Source organism: Aulonocara stuartgranti (assembly GCF_965226115.1).
Source record: "Aulonocara stuartgranti genome assembly, chromosome: 4".
Taxonomy (NCBI): domain Eukaryota; kingdom Metazoa; phylum Chordata; class Actinopteri; order Cichliformes; family Cichlidae; genus Aulonocara; species Aulonocara stuartgranti.
Window position 1 is genome coordinate 35,202,991 of NC_138942.1, and position 20,546 is coordinate 35,223,536.

Sequence of the window (20,546 nt, forward strand, 5' to 3'; positions counted from 1 at the left end):
GGCCACTCCAGGACTTTCAAATGCTTCTTACGGAGCCACTCCTTTGTTGCCCGGGCGGTGTGTTTTGGATCATTGTCATGTTGGAAGACCCAGCCTCGTTTCATCTTCAAAGTTCTCACTGATGGAAGGAGGTTTTGGCTCAAAATCTCACGATACATGGCCCCATTCATTCTGTCCTTAACACGGATCAGTCGTCCTGTCCCCTTGGCAGAAAAACAGCCCCATAGCATGATGTTTCCACCCCCATGCTTCACAGTAGGTATGGTGTTCTTGGGATGCAACTCAGTATTCTTCTTCCTCCAAACACGACGAGTTGAGTTTATACCAAAAAGTTCTACTTTGGTTTCATCTGACCACATGACATTCTCCCAATCCTCTGCTGTATCATCCATGTGCTCTCTGGCAAACTTCAGACGGGCCTGGACATGCACTGGCTTCAGCAGCGGAACACGTCTGGCACTGCGGGATTTGATTCCCTGCCGTTGTAGTGTGTTACTGATGGTGACCTTTGTTACTTTGGTCCCAGCTCTCTGCAGGTCATTCACCAGGCCCCCCCGTGTGGTTCTGGGATCTTTGCTCACCGTTCTCATGATCATTTTGACCCCACGGGATGAGATCTTGCGTGGAGCCCCAGATCGAGGGAGATTATCAGTGGTCTTGTATGTCTTCCATTTTCTGATGATTGCTCCCACAGTTGATTTTTTCACACCAAGCTGCTTGCCTATTGTAGATTCACTCTTCCCAGTCTGGTGCAGGTCTACAATACTTTTCCTGGTGTCCTTCGAAAGCTCTTTGGTCTTGGCCAAGGCGGAGTTTGGAGTCTGACTGTTTGAGGCTGTGGACAGGTGTCTTTTATACAGATGATGAGTTCAAACAGGTGCCATCCATACAGGTAACGAGTGGGGGACAGAAAAGCTTCTTACAGGAGACGTTACAGGTCTGTGAGAGCCAGAGATTTTCCTTGTTTGAGGTGACCAAATACTTATTTTCCACCCTGATTTACGAATAAATTCTTTACAAATCCTACCATGTGGATTCATGGATTTTTTTTTCACATTCTGTCTCTCACAGTTGAAGTGTACCTCTGGTGCAAATTACTGACCTCTGTCATCATTTTAAGTGGGGGAACTTGCACAATCGGTGGCTGACTAAATACTTTTTTGCCCCACTGTATGTATGTATGTATATATATGTATATATTGTACTATTCTTAGTTAGCGTATTGTCTGTCTTGTCTTAATGTTGGTTTAAAATGGAGCACTGTAACAAAAAATAATTTCCCCCAGGGATCAATAAAGTATTCTGATTCTGATTCTGATTATTAACCTCACACCAGATAAGAATCAGCTGCACCCTTTCCTTATCCACTCACACTAACTTGCATTAACATCTGTTTAACTTACCAGCATCAAATCGCATCTTAAAGTGTGATTTCATAGCAGAATTAACACCGTCACTCTCCGTCAGTGATTTAATTGGAATGTTTACGTTTTGTTTCTGTTTTTTTTCTTCTCGTTTTTTTTTCCTCCTCTCTTTTCCCCCTCTTGGTTTTATGCTGCTCACCCCTGTCCTTGGTTTCTTTCTTTATTCCTTTCACTGCCTCGATCACCTGCTTCGACACTCATCCACAAACATCCTTTATTTCGACACATACGCACCATGCGCTCAACGGCAGCACATTTACATCAGTCAGACAGCGCACACAGTCATATAAGATACACACACACTTAAGCCAAGCCTACTCATATTAGTAACTATGCATACACAAAGTCAGACTCAGGGAGCATCTCGCCACACATTTTTTCTCTCTCTCCTTCTCTTTATTTATGAACAAGTGACGTATTCTCTCCACCTGGCTAAGCGACGCACACAGCATACATCCCTAGTTATACACAAACATCTATGGGTACACTGAGGTTCATTACATGGAATATAAATGGAGCTGGCTCCAGAGAAAAGAGGTTAAAAATTTTTAACCAACTCAAAAAACTACAGGCGGATGTTGTCCTATTACAAGAGACCCACAGACCTCTTAGAGGTTCGAATGAACTTAAAACACCTGAGTTTCCCAATGTGTTCTCAGCTTGTTATAATTCTAGACAAAGGGGAGCAGCAATTTTAATACATAAAAATATTAATTTCACAGTACTCGATACAGTTATAGATCCAGAGGGCAGATTCTTAATCATTAAACTATCTATACTTGATAAAAAGCTATGTATTGCAAGTGTATATGGTCCAAATGTTGATGATCCCTCATTCTTTCACGGTTTTTTCAGTGCACTCTCTGAACACTTAGATGGCACACTTGTTCTTGGAGGCGACCTCAACCTTGGACTAAATGAAGACATGGATAGGCTCAATACAGCAGGAACTCAGCGTAATTGGCAGTCCACAAATATAATCAAACAGTATATGAGCGACTTTGGTCTTTGCGATGCATGGCGCTCCCTTCACCCCACCAGTAAGGAATATACTTTTTTCTCACATGTCCATCACTCCTACTCTCGTCTGGATTATTTTTTGGTCAGCAGCTCACTGCTGAACGACATTTCAGACACTGAGATTCATCCTATAGCTGTCAGCGATCATGGTCCTGTATCTTTAACACTAATGCACAAGAATAATACTACGCCAAGAAAAAACTGGAGATTTAATATATCACTACTTAAAGATGAAGACTTTATTAAATATTTTAAAAAAGAGTGGACTTCATATTTGGACTATAATGACACTCCCGAAACATCAGCTTCTGTTCTATGGGAAGCAGGGAAAGCTGTGATGAGAGGTAAAATAATTTCTTTTTCATCACATAAAAAGAAAAAAGAAAACAAAAATATTCAGGAATTAGAAAAAACCATCAAATCACTAGAAGAAGCCTACGCGTCCCACCAAGATCAGGAAACATTGAACAAAATACGTAAACAAAACTAGAATTAAATGAGATAATTGATAAAAAAACAAAATTCTTAGTACAAAGACTACGCCTACAAAATTACGAACATGGTAATAAATCCGGTCAATTTCTAGCAAACCAGCTAAAAATAAATAAAGAAAAAACAACTATATGTGCTGTTCAAGATTCATCTGGGAACACATTATATGAACCGATACAAATAAACAACATTTTCAGGGATTTCTATAAAACGTTGTATTCACCACAAATAAACCCATCTAAAAAAGAAATTGATCAGTTTTTGGACAACATAACTCTTCCAAAATTATTGGACACTCAAGCAATGGCACTGGATTCACCACTGACACCAGGTGAACTCCAGGAAGCCCTGATAAGTATGCACAATAATAAGGCTCCAGGTCCAGACGGCTTTCCTGCAGAATTCTACAAAGAATTCTGGTCGATTCTAGCACCAGTTTTCTACAGAACGTTGTTGGAAATTAAAGAAAAGGGCAGACTTCCATCAAATATGAATTCTGCAAACATTAATCTCCTGCTAAAACCAGGCAAAGACCCTGTATATCCCTCAAGCTATCGTCCAATATCCCTTATAAACGTAGACCTTAAAATAATCTGCAAAGCTCTCTCAAAGAGACTGGAGAAAATAACCCCCCTCTTAATTCATCCTGACCAAACTGGTTTCATAAAAGGTAGGCACTCATCAACTTAATTTGATAGACTACTCATACAGTAAAAACCTAGAAACTACAATATTCTCTTTAGATGCAGAAAAAGCATTTGACAGAGTTAACTGGAAATTTCTATTTGCAACTTTACACAAATTTGGTTTTGGATCCTCTTTCATAAACTGGTTAAAAATATTATATAATTCCCCAACAGCTTGTGTTAGTGGTGCGTTGGTGGTTCTTTGTGTCCGGGGATGGGCGTCCAGGTACACACCGGCTCACTCCTTGGCGGCCGCTTATCGGGGCCTGGAGCCTGGGGCTCGCTCGGGCCACTTCGGAGGTCGGCTGGCAAGTGTAGCCAGGTCGGCTGGAAAGTGTAGCCAGGTCGGCTGAAAAATGTAGCCAGGTCGGCTGGCAAATGTAGCCAGGTCGGCTGGATAATGTAGCCAGGTCGGCTGGAAAGTGTAGCCAGGTCGGCTGGATAGTGTAGCCAGGTCGGCTGGCAAGTGTAGCCAGGTCGGCTGGCAAGTGTAGCCAGGTCGGCTGGAAAGTGTAGCCAGGTCGGCTGAAAAATGTAGCCAGGTCGGCTGGCAAGTGTAGCCAGGTCGGCTGGAAAGTGTAGCCAGGTCGGCTGGCAAGTGTAGCCAGGTTGGCTGGCAAGTGTAGCCAGGTCGGCTGGATAGTGTAGCCAGGTCGGCTGGCAAGTGTAGCCAGGTCGGCTGGATAGTGTAGCAAGGTCGGCTGGAAAGTGTAGCCAGGTCGGCTGGATAGTGTAGCCAGGTCGGCTGGCAAATGTAGCCAGGTCGGCCGGATAGTGTAGCCAGGTCGGCTGTAAAATATAGCCAGGTCGGCCGGAAAGTGTAGCCAGGTCGGCTGGATAATGTAGCCAGGTCGGCCGGATAGTGTAGCCAGGTCGGCTGGAAAATGTAGCCAGGTCGGCTGGCAAGTGTAGCCAGGTCGGCTGGAAAGTGTAGCCAGGTCGGCTGGATAGTGTAGCCAGGTCGGCTGGAAAGTGTAGCCAGGTCGGCTGGATAGTGTAGCCAGGTCGGCTGGCAAATGTAGCCAGGTCGGCCGGATAGTGTAGCCAGGTCGGCTGGAAAATGTAGCCAGGTCGGCCGGAAAATGTAGCCAGGTCGGCCGGAAAGTGTAGCCAGGTCGGCTGGCAAGTGTAGCCAGGTCGGCTGGATAGTGTAGCCAGGTCGGCTGGATAGTGTAGCCAGGTCGGCTGGAAAGTGTATCCAGGTCGGCTGGATGGTGTAGCCAGGTCGGCTCTCAAATGTAGCCAGGTCGGCTGGATAGTGTAGCCAGGTCGGCTGGAAAGTGTAGCCAGGTCGGCTGAAAAATGTAGCCAGGTCGGCTGGCAAATGTAGCCAGGTCGGCTGGAAAGTGTAGCCAGGTCGGCTGGAAAGTGTAGCCAGGTCGGCTGGATAGTGTAGCCAGGTCGGCTGGATAGTGTAGCCAGGTCGGCTCTCAAATGTAGCCAGGTCGGCTGGATAGTGTAGCCAGGTCGGCTGGCAAGTGTATCCAGGTCGGCTGGAAAGTGTAGCCAGGTCGGCTGAAAAATGTAGCCAGGTCGGCTGGCAAATGTAGCCAGGTCGGCTAGCAAGTGTAGCCAGGTCGGCTGGAAAGTGTAGCCAGGTCGGCTCTCAAATGTAGCCAGGTCGGCTGGATAGTGTAGCCAGGTCGGCTGGCAAGTGTATCCAGGTCGGCTGGAAAGTGTAGCCAGGTCGGCTGGAAAGTGTAGCCAGGTCGGCTGAAAAATGTAGCCAGGTCGGCTGGCAAATGTAGCCAGGTCGGCTGGCAAATGTAGCCAGGTCGGCTAGCAAGTGTAGCCAGGTCGGCTGGATAGTGTAGCCAGGTCGGCTGGCAAGTGTATCCAGGTCGGCTGGAAAGTGTAGCCAGGTCGGCTGGAAAGTGTAGCCAGGTCGGCTGAAAAATGTAGCCAGGTCGGCTGGCAAATGTAGCCAGGTCGGCTGGCAAGTGTAGCCAGGTCGGCTGGATAGTGTAGCCAGGTCGGCTGGATAGTGTAGCCAGGTCGGCTGGAAAGTGTATCCAGGTCGGCCGGATAGTGTAGCCAGGTCGGCTCTCAAATGTAGCCAGGTCGGCTGGATAGTGTAGCCAGGTCGGCTGGAAAGTGTAGCCAGGTCGGCTGGATAGTGTAGCCAGGTCGGCTCTCAAATGTAGCCAGGTCGGCTGGATAGTGTAGCCAGGTCGGCTGGCAAGTGTATCCAGGTCGGCTGGAAAGTGTAGCCAGGTCGGCTGAAAAATGTAGCCAGGTCGGCTGGCAAATGTAGCCAGGTCGGCTGGCAAGTGTAGCCAGGTCGGCTGGATAGTGTAGCCAGGTCGGCTGGAAAGTGTATCCAGGTCGGCTGGCAAGTGTAGCCAGGTCGGCTGAAAAATGTAGCCAGGTCGGCTGGCAAATGTAGCCAGGTCGGCTGGCAAGTGTAGCCAGGTCGGCTGCAAAGTGTAGCCAGGTCGGCTGGATAGTGTAGCCAGGTCGGCTGGATAGTGTAGCCAGGTCGGCTGGAAAGTGTAGCCAGGTCGGCTGGATAGTGTAGCCAGGTCTGCTGGATAGTGTAACCAGGTCGGCTGGAAAGTGTAGCCAGGTCGGCTGGATAGTGTAGCCAGGTCGGCTGGCAAGTGTAGCCAGGTCGGCTGGATAATGTAGCCAGGTCGGCTGGAAAGTGTAGCCAGGTCGGCTGGATAGTGTAGCCAGGTCGGCTGGCAAGTGTAGCCAGGTCGGCTGGCAAGTGTAGCCAGGTCGGCTGGAAAGTGTAGCCAGGTCGGCTGAAAAATGTAGCCAGGTCGGCTGGCAAGTGTAGCCAGGTCGGCTGGAAAGTGTAGCCAGGTCGGCTGGCAAGTGTAGCCAGGTTGGCTGGCAAGTGTAGCCAGGTCGGCTGGATAGTGTAGCCAGGTCGGCTGGCAAGTGTAGCCAGGTCGGCTGGATAGTGTAGCAAGGTCGGCTGGAAAGTGTAGCCAGGTCGGCTGGATAGTGTAGCCAGGTCGGCTGGCAAATGTAGCCAGGTCGGCCGGATAGTGTAGCCAGGTCGGCTGTAAAATGTAGCCAGGTCGGCCGGAAAGTGTAGCCAGGTCGGCTGGATAATGTAGCCAGGTCGGCCGGATAGTGTAGCCAGGTCGGCTGGAAAATGTAGCCAGGTCGGCTGGAAAATGTAGCCAGGTCGGCTGGAAAGTGTAGCCAGGTCGGCTGGATAGTGTAGCCAGGTCGGCTGGAAAGTGTAGCCAGGTCGGCTGGATAGTGTAGCCAGGTCGGCTGGCAAATGTAGCCAGGTCGGCTGGAAAGTGTAACCAGGTCGGCTGGATAGTGTAGCCAGGTCGGCTGGCAAATGTAGCCAGGTCGGCTGGAAAGTGTAGCCAGGTCGGCTGGAAAATGTAGCCAGGTCGGCTGGAAAATGTAACCAGGTCGGCTGGATAGTGTAGCCAGGTCGGCTGGAAAATGTAGCCAGGTCGGCTGGCAAGTGTAGCCAGGTCGGCTGGCAAGTGTAGCCAGGTCGGCTGGCAAATGTAGCCAGGTCGGCTGGATAGTGTAGCCAGGTCGGCTGGATAATGTAGCCAGGTCGGCTGGCAAATGTAGCCAGGTCGGCTGGATAGTGTAGCCAGGTCGGCTGGAAAATGTAGCCAGGTCGGCTGGAATATGTAGCCAGGCCGGCTGGAAAGTGTAACCAGGTCGGCTGGAAAGTGTAGCCAGGCCGGCCTGAAAGTGTAACCAGGTCGGCTGGAAAGTGTAGCCAGGTCGGCTGGCAAATGTAGCCAGGCCGGCTGGATAGTGTAGCCAGGTCGGCTGGAAAATGTAACCAGGTCGGCTGGAAAGTGTAGCCAGGCCGGCTGGAAAGTGTAGCCAGGTCGGCTGGAAAGTGTAGCCAGGTCGGCTGGAAAATGTAGCCAGGTCGGCTGGAAAGTGTAGCCAGGTCGGCTGGAATTGTAGCCAGGTCGGCTGGAAAATGTAGCCAGGTCGGCTGGATAGTGTAGCCAGGTCGGCTGGAAAATGTAGCCAGGTCGGCTGGAAAGTGTAGCCAGGTCGGCTGGAAAGTGTAGCCAGGTCGGCTGGAATTGTAGCCAGGTCGGCTGGAAAATGTAGCCAGGTCGGCTGGATAGTGTAGCCAGGTCGGCTGGAAAATGTAGCCAGGTCGGCCTGCAAGTGTAGCCAGGTCGGCCGGCACGTGTAGCCAGGTCGGCTGGATAGTGTAGCCAGGTCGGCTGGAAAATGTAGCCAGGTCGGCTGGATAGTGTAGCCAGGTCGGCTGGAAAATGTAGCCAGGTCGGCTGGAAAGTGTAGCCAGGTCGTCTGGAAAATGTAGCCAGACCGGCTGGCAAGTGTAGCCAGGTCGGCTGGCAAGTGTAGCCAGGTCGGCTGGAAAATGTAGCCAGGTCGGCTGGCAAATGTAGCCAGGTCGGCTGGATAGTGTAGCCAGGTCGGCTGGAAAATGTAGCCAGGTCGGCTGGAATATGTAGCCAGGTCGGCTGGAAAATGTAGCCAGGCCGGCTGGAAAGTGTAGCCAGGTCGGCTGGAAAGTGTAGCCAGGTCGGCTGGAAAATGTAGCCAGGTCGGCTGGAAAGTGTAACCAGGTCGGCTGGAATTGTAGCCAGGTCGGCTGGAAAATGTAGCCAGGTCGGCTGGATAGTGTAGCCAGGTCGGCTGGAAAATGTAGCCAGGTCGGCTGGATAGTGTAGCCAGGTCGGCTGGAAAATGTAGCCAGGTCGGCTGGAAAGTGTAGCCAGGTCGGCTGGAAAATGTAGCCAGGTCGGCTGGAAAGTGTAACCAGGTCGGCTGGAATATGTAGCCAGGTCGGCTGGCAAGTGTAGCCAGGTCGGCTGGCAAGTGTAGCCAGGTCGGCTGGATAGTGTAGCCAGGTCGGCTGGAAAATGTAGCCAGGTCGGCTGGATAGTGTAGCCAGGTCGGCTGGAAAATGTAGTCAGGTCGTCTGGAAAATGTAGCCAGGTCGGCTGGAAAGTGTAGCCAGGTCGTCTGGAAAATGTAGCCAGACCGGCTGGAAAGTGTAGCCAGGTCGGCTGGAAAATGTAACCAGGTCGGCTGGATAGTGTAGCCAGGTCGGCTGGCAAGTGTAGCCAGGTCGGCTGGCAAGTGTAGCCAGGTCGGCTGGATAGTGTAGCCAGGTCGGCTGGAAAATGTAGCCAGGTCGGCTGGCAAATGTAGCCAGGTCGGCTGGATAGTGTAGCCAGGTCGGCTGGAAAATGTAGCCAGGTCGGCTGGAAAGTGTAGCCAGGTCGGCTGGAAAATGTAGCCAGGCCGGCTGGAAAGTGTAGCCAGGTCGGCTGGAAAGTGTAGCCAGGTCGGCTGGAAAATGTAGCCAGGTCGGCTGGAAAGTGTAACCAGGTCGGCTGGAATTGTAGCCAGGTCGGCTGGAAAATGTAGCCAGGTCGGCTGGATAGTGTAGCCAGGTCGGCTGGAAAATGTAGCCAGGTCGGCCTGCAAGTGTAGCCAGGTCGGCTGGATAGTGTAGCCAGGTCGGCTGGATAGTGTAGCCAGGTCGGCTGGAATATGTAGCCAGGTCGGCTGGAAAATGTAGCCAGGCCGGCTGGAAAGTGTAGCCAGGTCGGCTGGAAAGTGTAGCCAGGTCGGCTGGAAAATGTAGCCAGGTCGGCTGGAAAGTGTAACCAGGTCGGCTGGAATTGTAGCCAGGTCGGCTGGAAAATGTAGTCAGGTCGGCTGGATAGTGTAGCCAGGTCGGCTGGAAAATGTAACCAGGTCGGCCTGCAAGTGTAGCCAGGTCGGCCGGCAAGTGTAGCCAGGTCGGCTGGATAGTGTAGCCAGGTCTGCTGGAAAATGTAGCCAGGTCGGCTGGATAGTGTAGCCAGGTCGGCTGGAAAATGTAGCCAGGTCGGCTGGAAAGTGTAGCCAGGTCGGCTGGAAAATGTAGCCAGGTCGGCTGGAAAGTGTAACCAGGTCGGCTGGAATATGTAGCCAGGTCGGCTGGCAAGTGTAGCCAGGTCGGCTGGCAAGTGTAGCCAGGTCGGCTGGCAAGTGTAGCCAGGTCGGCTGGAAAATGTAGCCAGGTCGGCTGGATAGTGTAGCCAGGTCGGCTGGAAAATGTAGCCAGGTCGGCTGGAAAGTGTAACCAGGTCGGCTGGAATTGTAGCCAGGTCGGCTGGAAAATGTAGTCAGGTCGGCTGGATAGTGTAGCCAGGTCGGCTGGAAAATGTAGCCAGGTCGGCCTGCAAGTGTAGCCAGGTCGGCTGGCAAGTGTAGCCAGGTCGGCTGGATAGTGTAGCCAGGTCTGCTGGAAAATGTAGCCAGGTCGGCTGGATAGTGTAGCCAGGTCGGCTGGAAAATGTAGCCAGGTCGGCTGGAAAGTGTAGCCAGGTCGGCTGGAAAATGTAGCCAGGTCGGCTGGAAAGTGTAACCAGGTCGGCTGGAATATGTAGCCAGGTCGGCTGGCAAGTGTAGCCAGGTCGGCTGGCAAGTGTAGCCAGGTCGGCTGGAAAATGTAGCCAGGTCGGCTGGATAGTGTAGCCAGGTCGGCTGGAAAATGTAGCCAGGTCGTGTGGAAAATGTAGCCAGGTCGGCTGGAAAGTGTAGCCAGGTCGGCTGGAAAATGTAGCCAGGTCGGCTGGATAGTGTAGCCAGGTCGGCACAATACGCAAGATGCTCAGTGATCCAGACATACCAGTTGCTACAAAGCACAGTAGGCCTGATACTCATGTCACATAACATGCACATATACGGACTGACGGACGAATGGAAAGGCTATAAAGTGTTTCGAGCTACAGACTCGTAGACTGCGCACCGTAACCAGTGAAATGTATATGTCGCTCCCGATGTTATTGTGAATGTGAATGTTGGCAACAGCAAATAAAATCAAGGTGACACACACACAGTGTGGTTTGTGTGGTTTCTTTTATTAGTGTGGTCCGATGTTTATGTTTACAAGTCGTGTAGGTACACTGCATGTTACACAAAGGACATTCTTAGTAGGTTTATCATTGCTTTCATAAGCACCATAGCCGGTGTTGTCGTTGTTGTATGTTACACACAGCACAGCTCAATTGTGGACACGCTTCACTCACCACAGCAGGCAAGTAGCTTGCTGCGATTCCGTCTCACGGAAAACATCACCTAAACGAGGCACCACACTAAAGCGGTCACCCACCAACTCCCGTAGGTCTTTGTCGATCGCTGCGCTTACGAGTTTCCAGCGGTTGTCTTCAAACCGGCAGTCGGTGTGTCGATCTGCCTCTCCTGGTATCCAGCTGAGCGTGAAGTATTCTTTGTAAGCTTTCCACAACTGCTCAGTGAAGCGCTCTACATCCATCGTGTCGTCTTCCATCAAAAGGGTCAACGTCCACCGTAAGTCAGCGCTGCGATCCACTTGCACGTACCACGGCCAGCACACGTAATCCCTGTTCGTGTAATATCTCGACCAAAACTGACACAGCTGAAACCCGTCCGTGCTCAGCGCACCCAGGTCTTCCACCTCCAAAAGCTTTATATACGGCAGTAACGTGTACAGTTTAGGCTTCTCGTCCGCGGTCATCTTGGTCGTCATTGAGTTCGAGAGCATGTGCCTTTTCATAATTTTTGTCTAGCCTGGGGCTGTAGAGTCTAGAGAGTTTGTCGATCTTAGAGTCGGGGAACGCCACCCTGGGATGGCGTACGGTGAGTCGATGAGTACCTGGCATTGTAACGACGGTATGCATGTAGTGCGATGTGTGTGACAGTGTCTATACCCCACAGGAAACATAAACAACACATTTGAATCCGGCGGCGACACGGGAGAACGTACGCACCATCGGAATGCTACCCTTTGTGATTGTCGTTGTGTGCTGTCAACTGATCAACGCCACGGACGATCCCACTGTTGTCACGGCAGAGAGCGGACAAGGGGTTGTGATTCTACCGTGTCGATGTTCATACACGAGGACCATCATTGTGGGCGTAGAGTGGACGAGAACTGATCTGATGCGTGCTGAATATGTGCTTCTGTATCGTGACGACTGTTTTGTACCAGACGGCCAACACCCATCCTTCAAGGAGCGAGTGGATTTACAAGACAGAGGAATGAACGAGGGAGACCTGTCTTTGATTCTTCAGAATGTGACATTTGGTGATGCGGGAACGTACAGCTGTTCTGTTCTGACCACACGAAGATCTCGTACAAAGCGAGCCGTGGAAACTATTGGCATTTTCAAGCTGATAGTTGTCCCTAGAGATCACACAGGCGGCAAGCAGACCAGATATGTTAGACTAATAATTGGATTGAGCTTGGGTGTGATCGTTGTTCTCGTCACAGTTGCTATTGGACGTGTAATGCACCAAAGAAACAAGACTCTGTGTCCGCCACGAGAGGTTACGGTGGAATGACGGATAGCGTTTGAAATGTGTCAAGGTTTCAACAGAACACACCGTGTTAATTGAACCCGTTATGGTATTGTTGTGTATAGGTGTTTTGAACGTGAAATAACAATAAATGAAGGATGAATACACACACACACACACACACACACACACACACACACACACACACACAGAGTGTCGTTTATTTTATTGCTTGCATTGTACACAGTTGATGTTCACGATCCATGTAATGGCAGTACGTGCTGCCATTGTAGAGCAAAGGCTTGTACAGTTTGAACGTTCTATCCCATGTCATCTCGCTCATCATCGAGCGCAAGGGTACATGCGTTCTCAGGCGTTCTCACGAAAAAGCACGTATTATCAAAGTACCCCTTCCAGCTACTCCTAGTTTATGCGCGGCTTACTGCGTCTCTCACGGCGAGCATGAAACATGGCAACAGTTATCTCCTTCATAGTTGTTTTGTCACTCACACTAAGCAGACACGTCGCTCTGTGTCAGCATAAGAATGACAAAGGTGGGTGTAAAAATGGCCTTGTTATCGCACAACAACACACCAAACAATGAATGCATTGCTGTCCATAGGAGTCTTTACGAGAATGCGAATGTCACCCGCAGGTTCTCCACCCCGTCCGCACGTCAGATTGATTCTCGTGGGCAAGACCGGGTCTGGCAAGAGCGCGTCTGGTAACACTATACTCGGCGATAGCAACGCTTTCGAGGAGGACATGTCACCCGAGTCCGTCACCATTGGCTGTGCGAAGAAGGAGGTGGACAGAGACGGCGCCAAAGTCGCTGTGATCGACACTCCGGGGTTGTTTGACACAACCAAAACCCAATACGATGTGAAAAGCAAGATCGAGGAGTGTGTCGAACAGTCGGTACCCGGACCGCATGGATTCCTTTTGGTAATCAGTCTAAAGTCTAGGTTCACACAAGAGGAGCGGAGCAGCATAAAGTGGATTCGAGACAATTTCGGAGAAGACGCTTTCACGTACACCTTGGTCTTGTTTACACACGGTGACTCGCTAAAGGGTAAATCGGTGAGAGACTACGTGAAGGAAAGCAAAGAGCTACAAAGAGTGATAAACCAGTGTGGCGGAAGGTACCACACGCTGAGCAACACTCAGAGAGTAAACCAAACCCAAGTGGATACTCTGTTGAGTAAAATAGAGGACATGGTAGAATTCAACGGAGGTGAGCACTACAGCAACGATATGTACAAGGCAGCGCAGAAGAAACTCGAAAGAGACAGGGAGATTATTAAGACAAGGGAATGGTGTAGATTCTTCGGTCTTACGTCTCTGGGACTATTTGGAGCAGGAGCATGCTTGTCCTCTTACGTGCCTCCTGACATCTGACCCACGTTAAACTCATGGACTGAACATACACACACACAATGGACAACTGTACCCTCAAACACACAATAATAACATGGACTGAACCACCACTCACAACCACTAGCACTTTATTCAGCCTCTGTAGAAACTATCTACACCCTCACTTATCTTAACTGCACTACTGTATAGCTCTGTGTAAATAATCATTCTGTACATTCAATAATCTTTAATCCTACAACTGTTTACAACTTGCATAGTTCCCATTTCTGTATAGCTGTATATCTCAGATTTCTGTAAAGTTATTTATTTCATATTCTGTATAGTTTTTCATATTTATATCCTGTTCATAGCTTGTACTCACTACAGCCTGTACATACTTAGTTATAGAATATTCACAACATACTTCATACCGTGTACATTATAACATACCATAATAGACCCATTTCTGTAATATACTTACATATCTATACTATTGCTAATATATATTGTAATATACCTATATCACTAAAGCACTTCTGGATGGATGCAAAATGCATTTCGTTGCCCTGTACCTGTGCATGTGCAATGACAATAAAGTTGAATTCTATTCTATTCTATTCTATTCTATTCTATTCTAATGGGGATCGGTGGGGTGATTGGGTATTCTCAGTTTAATTGTTCTGTGGCCATGTTCAGTTAGGTGGGCCAGCTACATTAGATAGTTTGCCATCACACGCAAGATTGTTTTGACAGAACTGTTTATGAAGACAGTGTGCTGAGAGTCGGTGTTCTTCACCAAATGGATATACAAGATGTCGACCGATATTAGGAGTCTGTTTCTGTCCTTGTTGTGTGGCTAATGTGGTATCTGTGCAGTACAATAAAGGTGGAAACATACTGTTATCGTGTGGTGTTTTACACTGTTTGTGTTGAAAACTCAATCGTACACTGAGCTGGGTTTGATTCCTTTATACACCAAATGTCAAATGAAAACCCCGTACACGATCACAGTGTACGTTTGTTTATTCACGAATACATCAGCATGTTGAGGTTACATATACAATTTTATATCACAAGTAAAATAGACTTATCGTGGTGGTGGCTTTTACAAAAATATACACACACTGCATGAAAAGAGCATGAAATATCCCCTTCGCCCCCCCCATCAGCAACGCCTTGTCACTATGTCCGGTACCTGCTCGGCTAAAAACTCATCTGGGTAGAGCTCAACGTTCTGAAGCTTGCGCTTTAGCAACTCGACAGCAGTCTGAGATATACCCTTTATGTGGAAAATCGGGGTTATGCGCACCCTCAGAGGGTACGGGTTCATCTTGAGCGTGCTCTCCCACTCGCTCTCTCACCCGAGGTCGTCACCTCCTATCTGCACGTATTGAGACTGTCTAGATATAGACGACAGTGCTTTCTTCTGATACTCTGACAGCCCTTCCGTGTTACACCGTGACGTGCTACCACCAGCGCTAGCTCCTACACCAAAGCCAGAGACTTCGACTTTAGTTTGTAGGGTTACTGAAGTTTGGCTAGCTGGTATATAATGATGTGCTACGTGACCGCTAGCGACACAGCTATGTTAGCATAATATAAACAAGCTAACTTTTTTTCCACTCGATAAAAGTTAACGTGAGTGTTCTCGGTGGTCAGGAACAAATGTAATCGCATGGCAGGATGCTGTAAAAGGACCAAACTTCAGCCAGGAGAACAACTGAGATAATCCATCCACAATACGAGGTTAGTCATTCATATACTGCTGCATGGGCTGGGCTGTAGCTACATCCTAAGGTTTTAAAAACTGAGCTTAAATAAATGATTAGCGGTAATAAAAGCCGAGGGAGGCCAACAGTGATCACTGACTGTTTTAGGAGCTTTTTGAGATCAAATAGAAGAAAATACATAACATCAAACATGTTAACAACACAAAAGCCATATTAAACGCAGACTACTTTAGGCCCGGAAGTAGGATTCGTCTCGTCATCACTGGACAACCGGATAGGAGTGAGCTAGTTCAGAGCTGCCCTCACTCTAAGAACCAGGAGCCAATGACTGGGCTGCTGCTGTCCTGACCTGAAGAGCTGGATGCAGGGACTAGCAAATCCGCCGCCTGCCTGGAAAGTGGAGCAGGGATCAACTGGGCCCTAGTCCCCCTCAACAGGGAAACAAATTTGCAGGTGAAAGCTGGACCACAGCTGCATTGAGAACAGGAACACAGTGAGGCAGAGGAGCAGGGTAAGCAAAAACAGGTTTTCCATCTTTTCCACCACGACAAACAGTTTTTAAGGTCTTTGTGGCTGACAAACTCTGGATTGACAGTCTTAACAGACTTTGACTCAACATGGATAAAAATCTTGAAATTTTCTGAAGTGAGATTATTGTTCTTTATTTGTTTGTGAGATTGGGATGAGTGTGAGAAAAACAGTCATTTTCACTCAATACTGCTGTTTGCTCAGCAGAGACGGAGGAACGACAGCGTGAGCACCGCTTCGACTGGGAAGAGGAAGCTGGCAAGCCAGGCAACTTGGCCTACAGTACGGTGGTGCCGAGGCTGGCGAGTGTGGGCATGGAGCAACCTCCCAACTCCCACTTGAATCGGCCGAAGATTGGATGCTGGTGGAGCAGCAGGTGGAGCAGAAATATGCTCTTGTAGTTGGGGTGAGCCATAGCTTCACCCTGAGCTTGTCTTCCAGCTGGGCAAAATCTGCCTGCTGTCACTGGTGCAGTTCGATGTCTGCTGGGTCCATTATGTGGTCGGATTGTACTGTCACGGTTTGTGAGGCAAACCATGTGGAAATGCGAGAGCGTGGACCCAAGTGCAGACAAAACTGAGATGTAGCCGGAGGTTAAACTGAAAGTGGGTGTTTATTTAGAGGCTGAACAAAAACACTACAAAGCAACAACGAAGGGGGAACTGAAAACACTAACAAAACCTAGACTGGGAAAAGCTAAACTAAAGAACATGAGGAACACAGAAAACATTAACAAAGCAGGAAACTAGGAATGAGGAACCTGAGACATGGAAACATCAGCAGCGGAAGCGCAGAGGATGATGAAGGAGTGAAGACGAGCTGTTGAAGACAAGGAGAGGTATGCAAATGAAACACCCGGAGTGATAAACAGGCAATCCGACAAGGCACAAAGGAAAGAACACATTATATGATGAGATGATGAGATGATGAGACAGCCTTTATTTGTCAGTTGCAGTTGTCCACAACCGAGATGACAGAACTTGCCGACCGTACATACAATACACAAACATCACATTGGGGCGACGGGTCAGGCTAGGTAGCAAGGGAAAAAAAAACATTGAAATGTGTAACACAAAAGGATAATACAGGAATGCACCGATATCAACACACCATAACACAATAAAACACAGACAAGCAACATGGGAGAATATTCCAGTGTGTACAGCTGGATCTGAGACCACTGCAATCTTCGATCGCACCTCCAGCTGATCCGCTGGAAGGTAAGTATCGGAGGAGGTGTTGGATTCGGGGGAGAGAGGGTGATAGTGAGGGCTTATCAGTATCAGTGTACATGTTCCATGCATGTGTGTGTGTGTATCCTTTGTTCAGCTGAGAGAAAGTGTCACCATGCCCGGTTAAGTGAAGTTCAGTTGTCTCCAGTGGACCCAGGTGGCCCTAAAGAAAGGACAAAGAGCTCTGACAACAATCCTGTTATCATGGAAGAACTTTGGTTGTTCCAGTCAGCTTCGACCTCGGCAGGCCTTCTGCTGCTGCAGATAGTGGGATAGCTGCATGAGTGAAGATGGTGAATGTTTGGGTTTAGTGCGAACAACTGCATCCAATTTTTACAGTTGGTCTAATGTCCATCACTGGTCACCAATTCTCTCAATTCCTGTTCTTCTTCTCCAAGATCTTATCCATATTGCAGAGCCATGAGCTTCTCCAAGATCTTATCCAGCTCGGTCACTCAGGCACAGCTGGCTGCCGGCGGAGCTCACGGGCGCGTCACTGCAACCCCCCCTGGCTTCTGCTCCGCGGCTGCTGAGTGAGCCCTCATCTGGGACTCTCCTCAGCTCTTTCTGGGACAGTGGCGCGGCTGCCCCTCTGTTGGTCTTCCTTGGTCTCTTGTGCTCTGAGGGCCTCTGGATGTCTGGAGCCTGGATCTCCTCTTCACCTGCTTCATGCCCTGGAGGACGGGGCAGTGGCCCCCCCCACACCCTCTAACAGATCATTACATGAAGGAACCTTTTAAAAACAAGCGCGTCCATGCTCACAGGTGTACACACGGGTGATCACACCCACAAACTACACCCTTTTTGGCTCCTACCTCAAAGCACACTGTGTTCTGTTGATCTTATGTGCTGCACAATAATGTTTAATATTTAGTATTTACTGTCATATTCACATAGATCATCGTGATGTTGTTTATTATATTGCTCTTTTTCTTTGCTTGTTTTCTCTTTTTTCTTTCTCAACAGGTGATCCAGGTGATTGATAGATGTATTTTTTGTCTGTTTGTTTTTGTTTTTTGACCTTTATCACCGTTCCTCTTCTCTGCTGTTTTTCTTTCCCTCTTTCTTTCTCCCTTTTCTCTTCCCCAGTCAAGTCTGTCCCGTGTGTAGCAAGTGAAAATAAAATAAAATAAACAATAAAAGCAAAGGTGAATCAAATAGACCATTACGGCAAAGCTGGGATGGTCCATTTGGTAAAGTAAGTCCGTTGGGCATCTTTCTTCGCCTTTAGACAATAATTCTGATGCAAAAGAGCCAAACGGGACAGGCAGAAAAAACCAAACAAGTGTTACGACCCAGTGATGTGTGTGTTGTGTTATGCCTCCCACGGGGGGGATGGCTGTGGGTATCTTTCCCCTTTTTCTCTCCTAGGAGGTGGAAACCTGGGCGTGGCTGCTGGGTATCCGGGTGGAGTCTCTGCCTGTCCTGTGTGGATCCTGTGTGGATAATTGATGGACCACCTCCGGTACTTAAGGACTTAACGAGAGCCACCTGGAAGCCCTCCCCGAGCCTCCACCACTCGACCAAGAACCTGTGTGATGATCTATGTTAGTGCAGTGTAGAGTTTTGAGTGTATATCTGGTTGGGATGTCTACTTGGTTGTAAATAGTGTAAATAGTATATCTGGGTGGGATGGCTATTATGTTGTAAATAATTGTAAATAGATTGTCAAATAGTGATCACGGGTTGGTTCACCTGATATATCACTGTCACTGCCGCAGCCTAGTAGGCGTGAGAAGCCGTTTTCTTTTGTTGAACAAGTTTTCTCCTGTTTTCCGTTAGATAGTTAGGTAAGTGACTTGTCTTTTGTTTTGGCTTCTTTTTATTTTGGTGTAGGGAAGAGTAGGGATTGTTTTATAGGGAGTTTTGTTTATTGTTTTGGCATTGCTCACTGCCGAAGAAAATAAATGGCTGCTTAAATACTTGAAAAAGGTGTCGTTGTTGGGGTTTGTGCGTGGGTGGGAAGTGAGTGGGGCAAACTATTTGTTATGTTTATTTACTTGCCGGGACCAGAACGTAACACAAGAGATCTTATCCATATTGCATAGAAAACACAGTCTGAGTACTCACAGCCCTGCCCATCGTCTATCATGTCGGCCAGCTTTATAGCATTTGAACAGCTGTAGCCGCTTATTGTTCCTCGATAAGCCAGGCCCGAGCCAGCTCCAATAAGCCAGAACTCTGTTATTGTGGTTCTGATTTGGTAGATTTCATTCAATGTCCTCCATTGAGAGTGTCACCAGACACACGGCGTAACGGACCATCGAGTATCCGGCAGCAAACGTCTCTGCAGGACAATCTGGCTCTCGCAAGCCTAGGAAGGTGTCAATTTCATTACGGGACCAGTTGATCAAATCCATAATTCTTTAGGATTTAGGGAACAAGACTGAGAAACTCTTTGAGGGTTAGAGTTAGACGAGACTAGACAAAGTCATAGAAGCAGCAGCAGGGAAGATAAGGGGGGAAGAGGGTGAAATATGCATCCGCCTCCTCCAAGAGCCACAGAAGACAAAATTATACAAAAAAAATATACACACAAGGTAACAAGGGACATTCACAACAGGAGTGAGACATAGCCGAACCTAATAGACATGACGAGACAGCGACGAAGGTTTAATAATATTTTAACTGCTTTAAAGCAAGTCTAGTGATGTTTGTCCACACAAAGCAGTACTTTGGGCTGCATTCACTTTATTGTTGGAAAATGAAGCTGAAAGGGTGCAGCAAAGAAAATGCAGGCACACTGGCAGGTCTCTCGGGCACTTTACACAAAGGACAGCATTGCAAGTGAAAAAGTACTGCCTCTGAATATGTTTTGGGTCTTCGATTAAAGAAATATCATGTGTGAATTTAACCCCTATATTAAACTTATACCTCAGCTGCAATGAGACTCTTCAAGGACAAATTTAATCTAAAGAGCTGCTTTTACATGAACAGACTGATACAAAATACATTGCTTAGTTTTAGTTTTTTTAATAAATCATTTGACTCAAGACTTTTGCACAGTATTGTACATATTTTTAAGTAATAAATATCGTACCATGTGCATGTGGACATCTCTGATGTCCATCAGAGAGTCTTCATCTAGTGTTTTGAGATTAAATTTTACATATTTTACATGTTTTGCTTGTTATCTGTTGAAATATGAAAATGCTTTGTCATTGCACCTGACTATCTCCATAACGGGCGATCGTGGCTCAAGAGTTGGGAGTTCGCCTTGTAATCGGAAGGTTGCCGGTTCGAGCCCCGGCTTGGACAGTCTCGGTCGTTGTGTCCTTGGGCAAGACACTTCACCCGTTGCCTACTGGTGGTGGTCAGAGGGCCCGGTGGCACCAGTGTCCGGCAGCCTCGCCTCTGTCAGTGCGCCCCAGGGTGGCTGTGGCTACAATGTAGCTTGCCATCACCAGTGTGTGAATGGGTGGATGACTGGATATGTAAAGCGCTTTGGGGTCCTTAGGGACTAGTAAAGCGCTATATAAATACAGGCCATTTACCATTTATCTGCCAGCAGGTCACATTAAACATTAAACTGGATGATGAGTTTTCTACGAATCGGGAGGAGAAAAAAAGCAACTCTATCCTCTGTGTCACACACGTTACACCCGTGCTCAGTGATTGGTGGAAACATACGTCACATCTGTCATGAGCTCCTCCGTGGAGTATAAACACAGGGACCTGCGAGTGTGCCGTTTCACACCAGGGGAGGAATCTTTGAGGAGTTGTTGCTTCAACAGTGTTTGAACGGAACTTCTTGACTTCGTCCAACTTTATATTTCAGCTACAGATAACTTCAACGTAAAGCTTTATTTTTGCACCGTTTTTGTT

The 20,546-nt window shown here is 48.3% G+C and overlaps 1 protein-coding gene across 1 annotated transcript in view; it reads left to right on the plus strand.

Moving 5' to 3' along the window:
• LOC309704242 (GTPase IMAP family member 7-like) overlaps positions 1–13,273 on the plus strand; it is a gene marked incomplete at its 3' end in the record, with an annotated part of 29,027 nt that extends 15,754 nt beyond the window's left edge. Inside the window, exon 2 of the mRNA XM_082529290.1 lies at positions 12,531–13,273. Within this exon, the coding sequence (XP_082385416.1) occupies positions 12,531–13,273 (743 nt within the window). The remainder of the gene's footprint in view (positions 1–12,530) is intronic.
• Between the last annotated feature and the right edge of the window lie 7,273 nt (positions 13,274–20,546).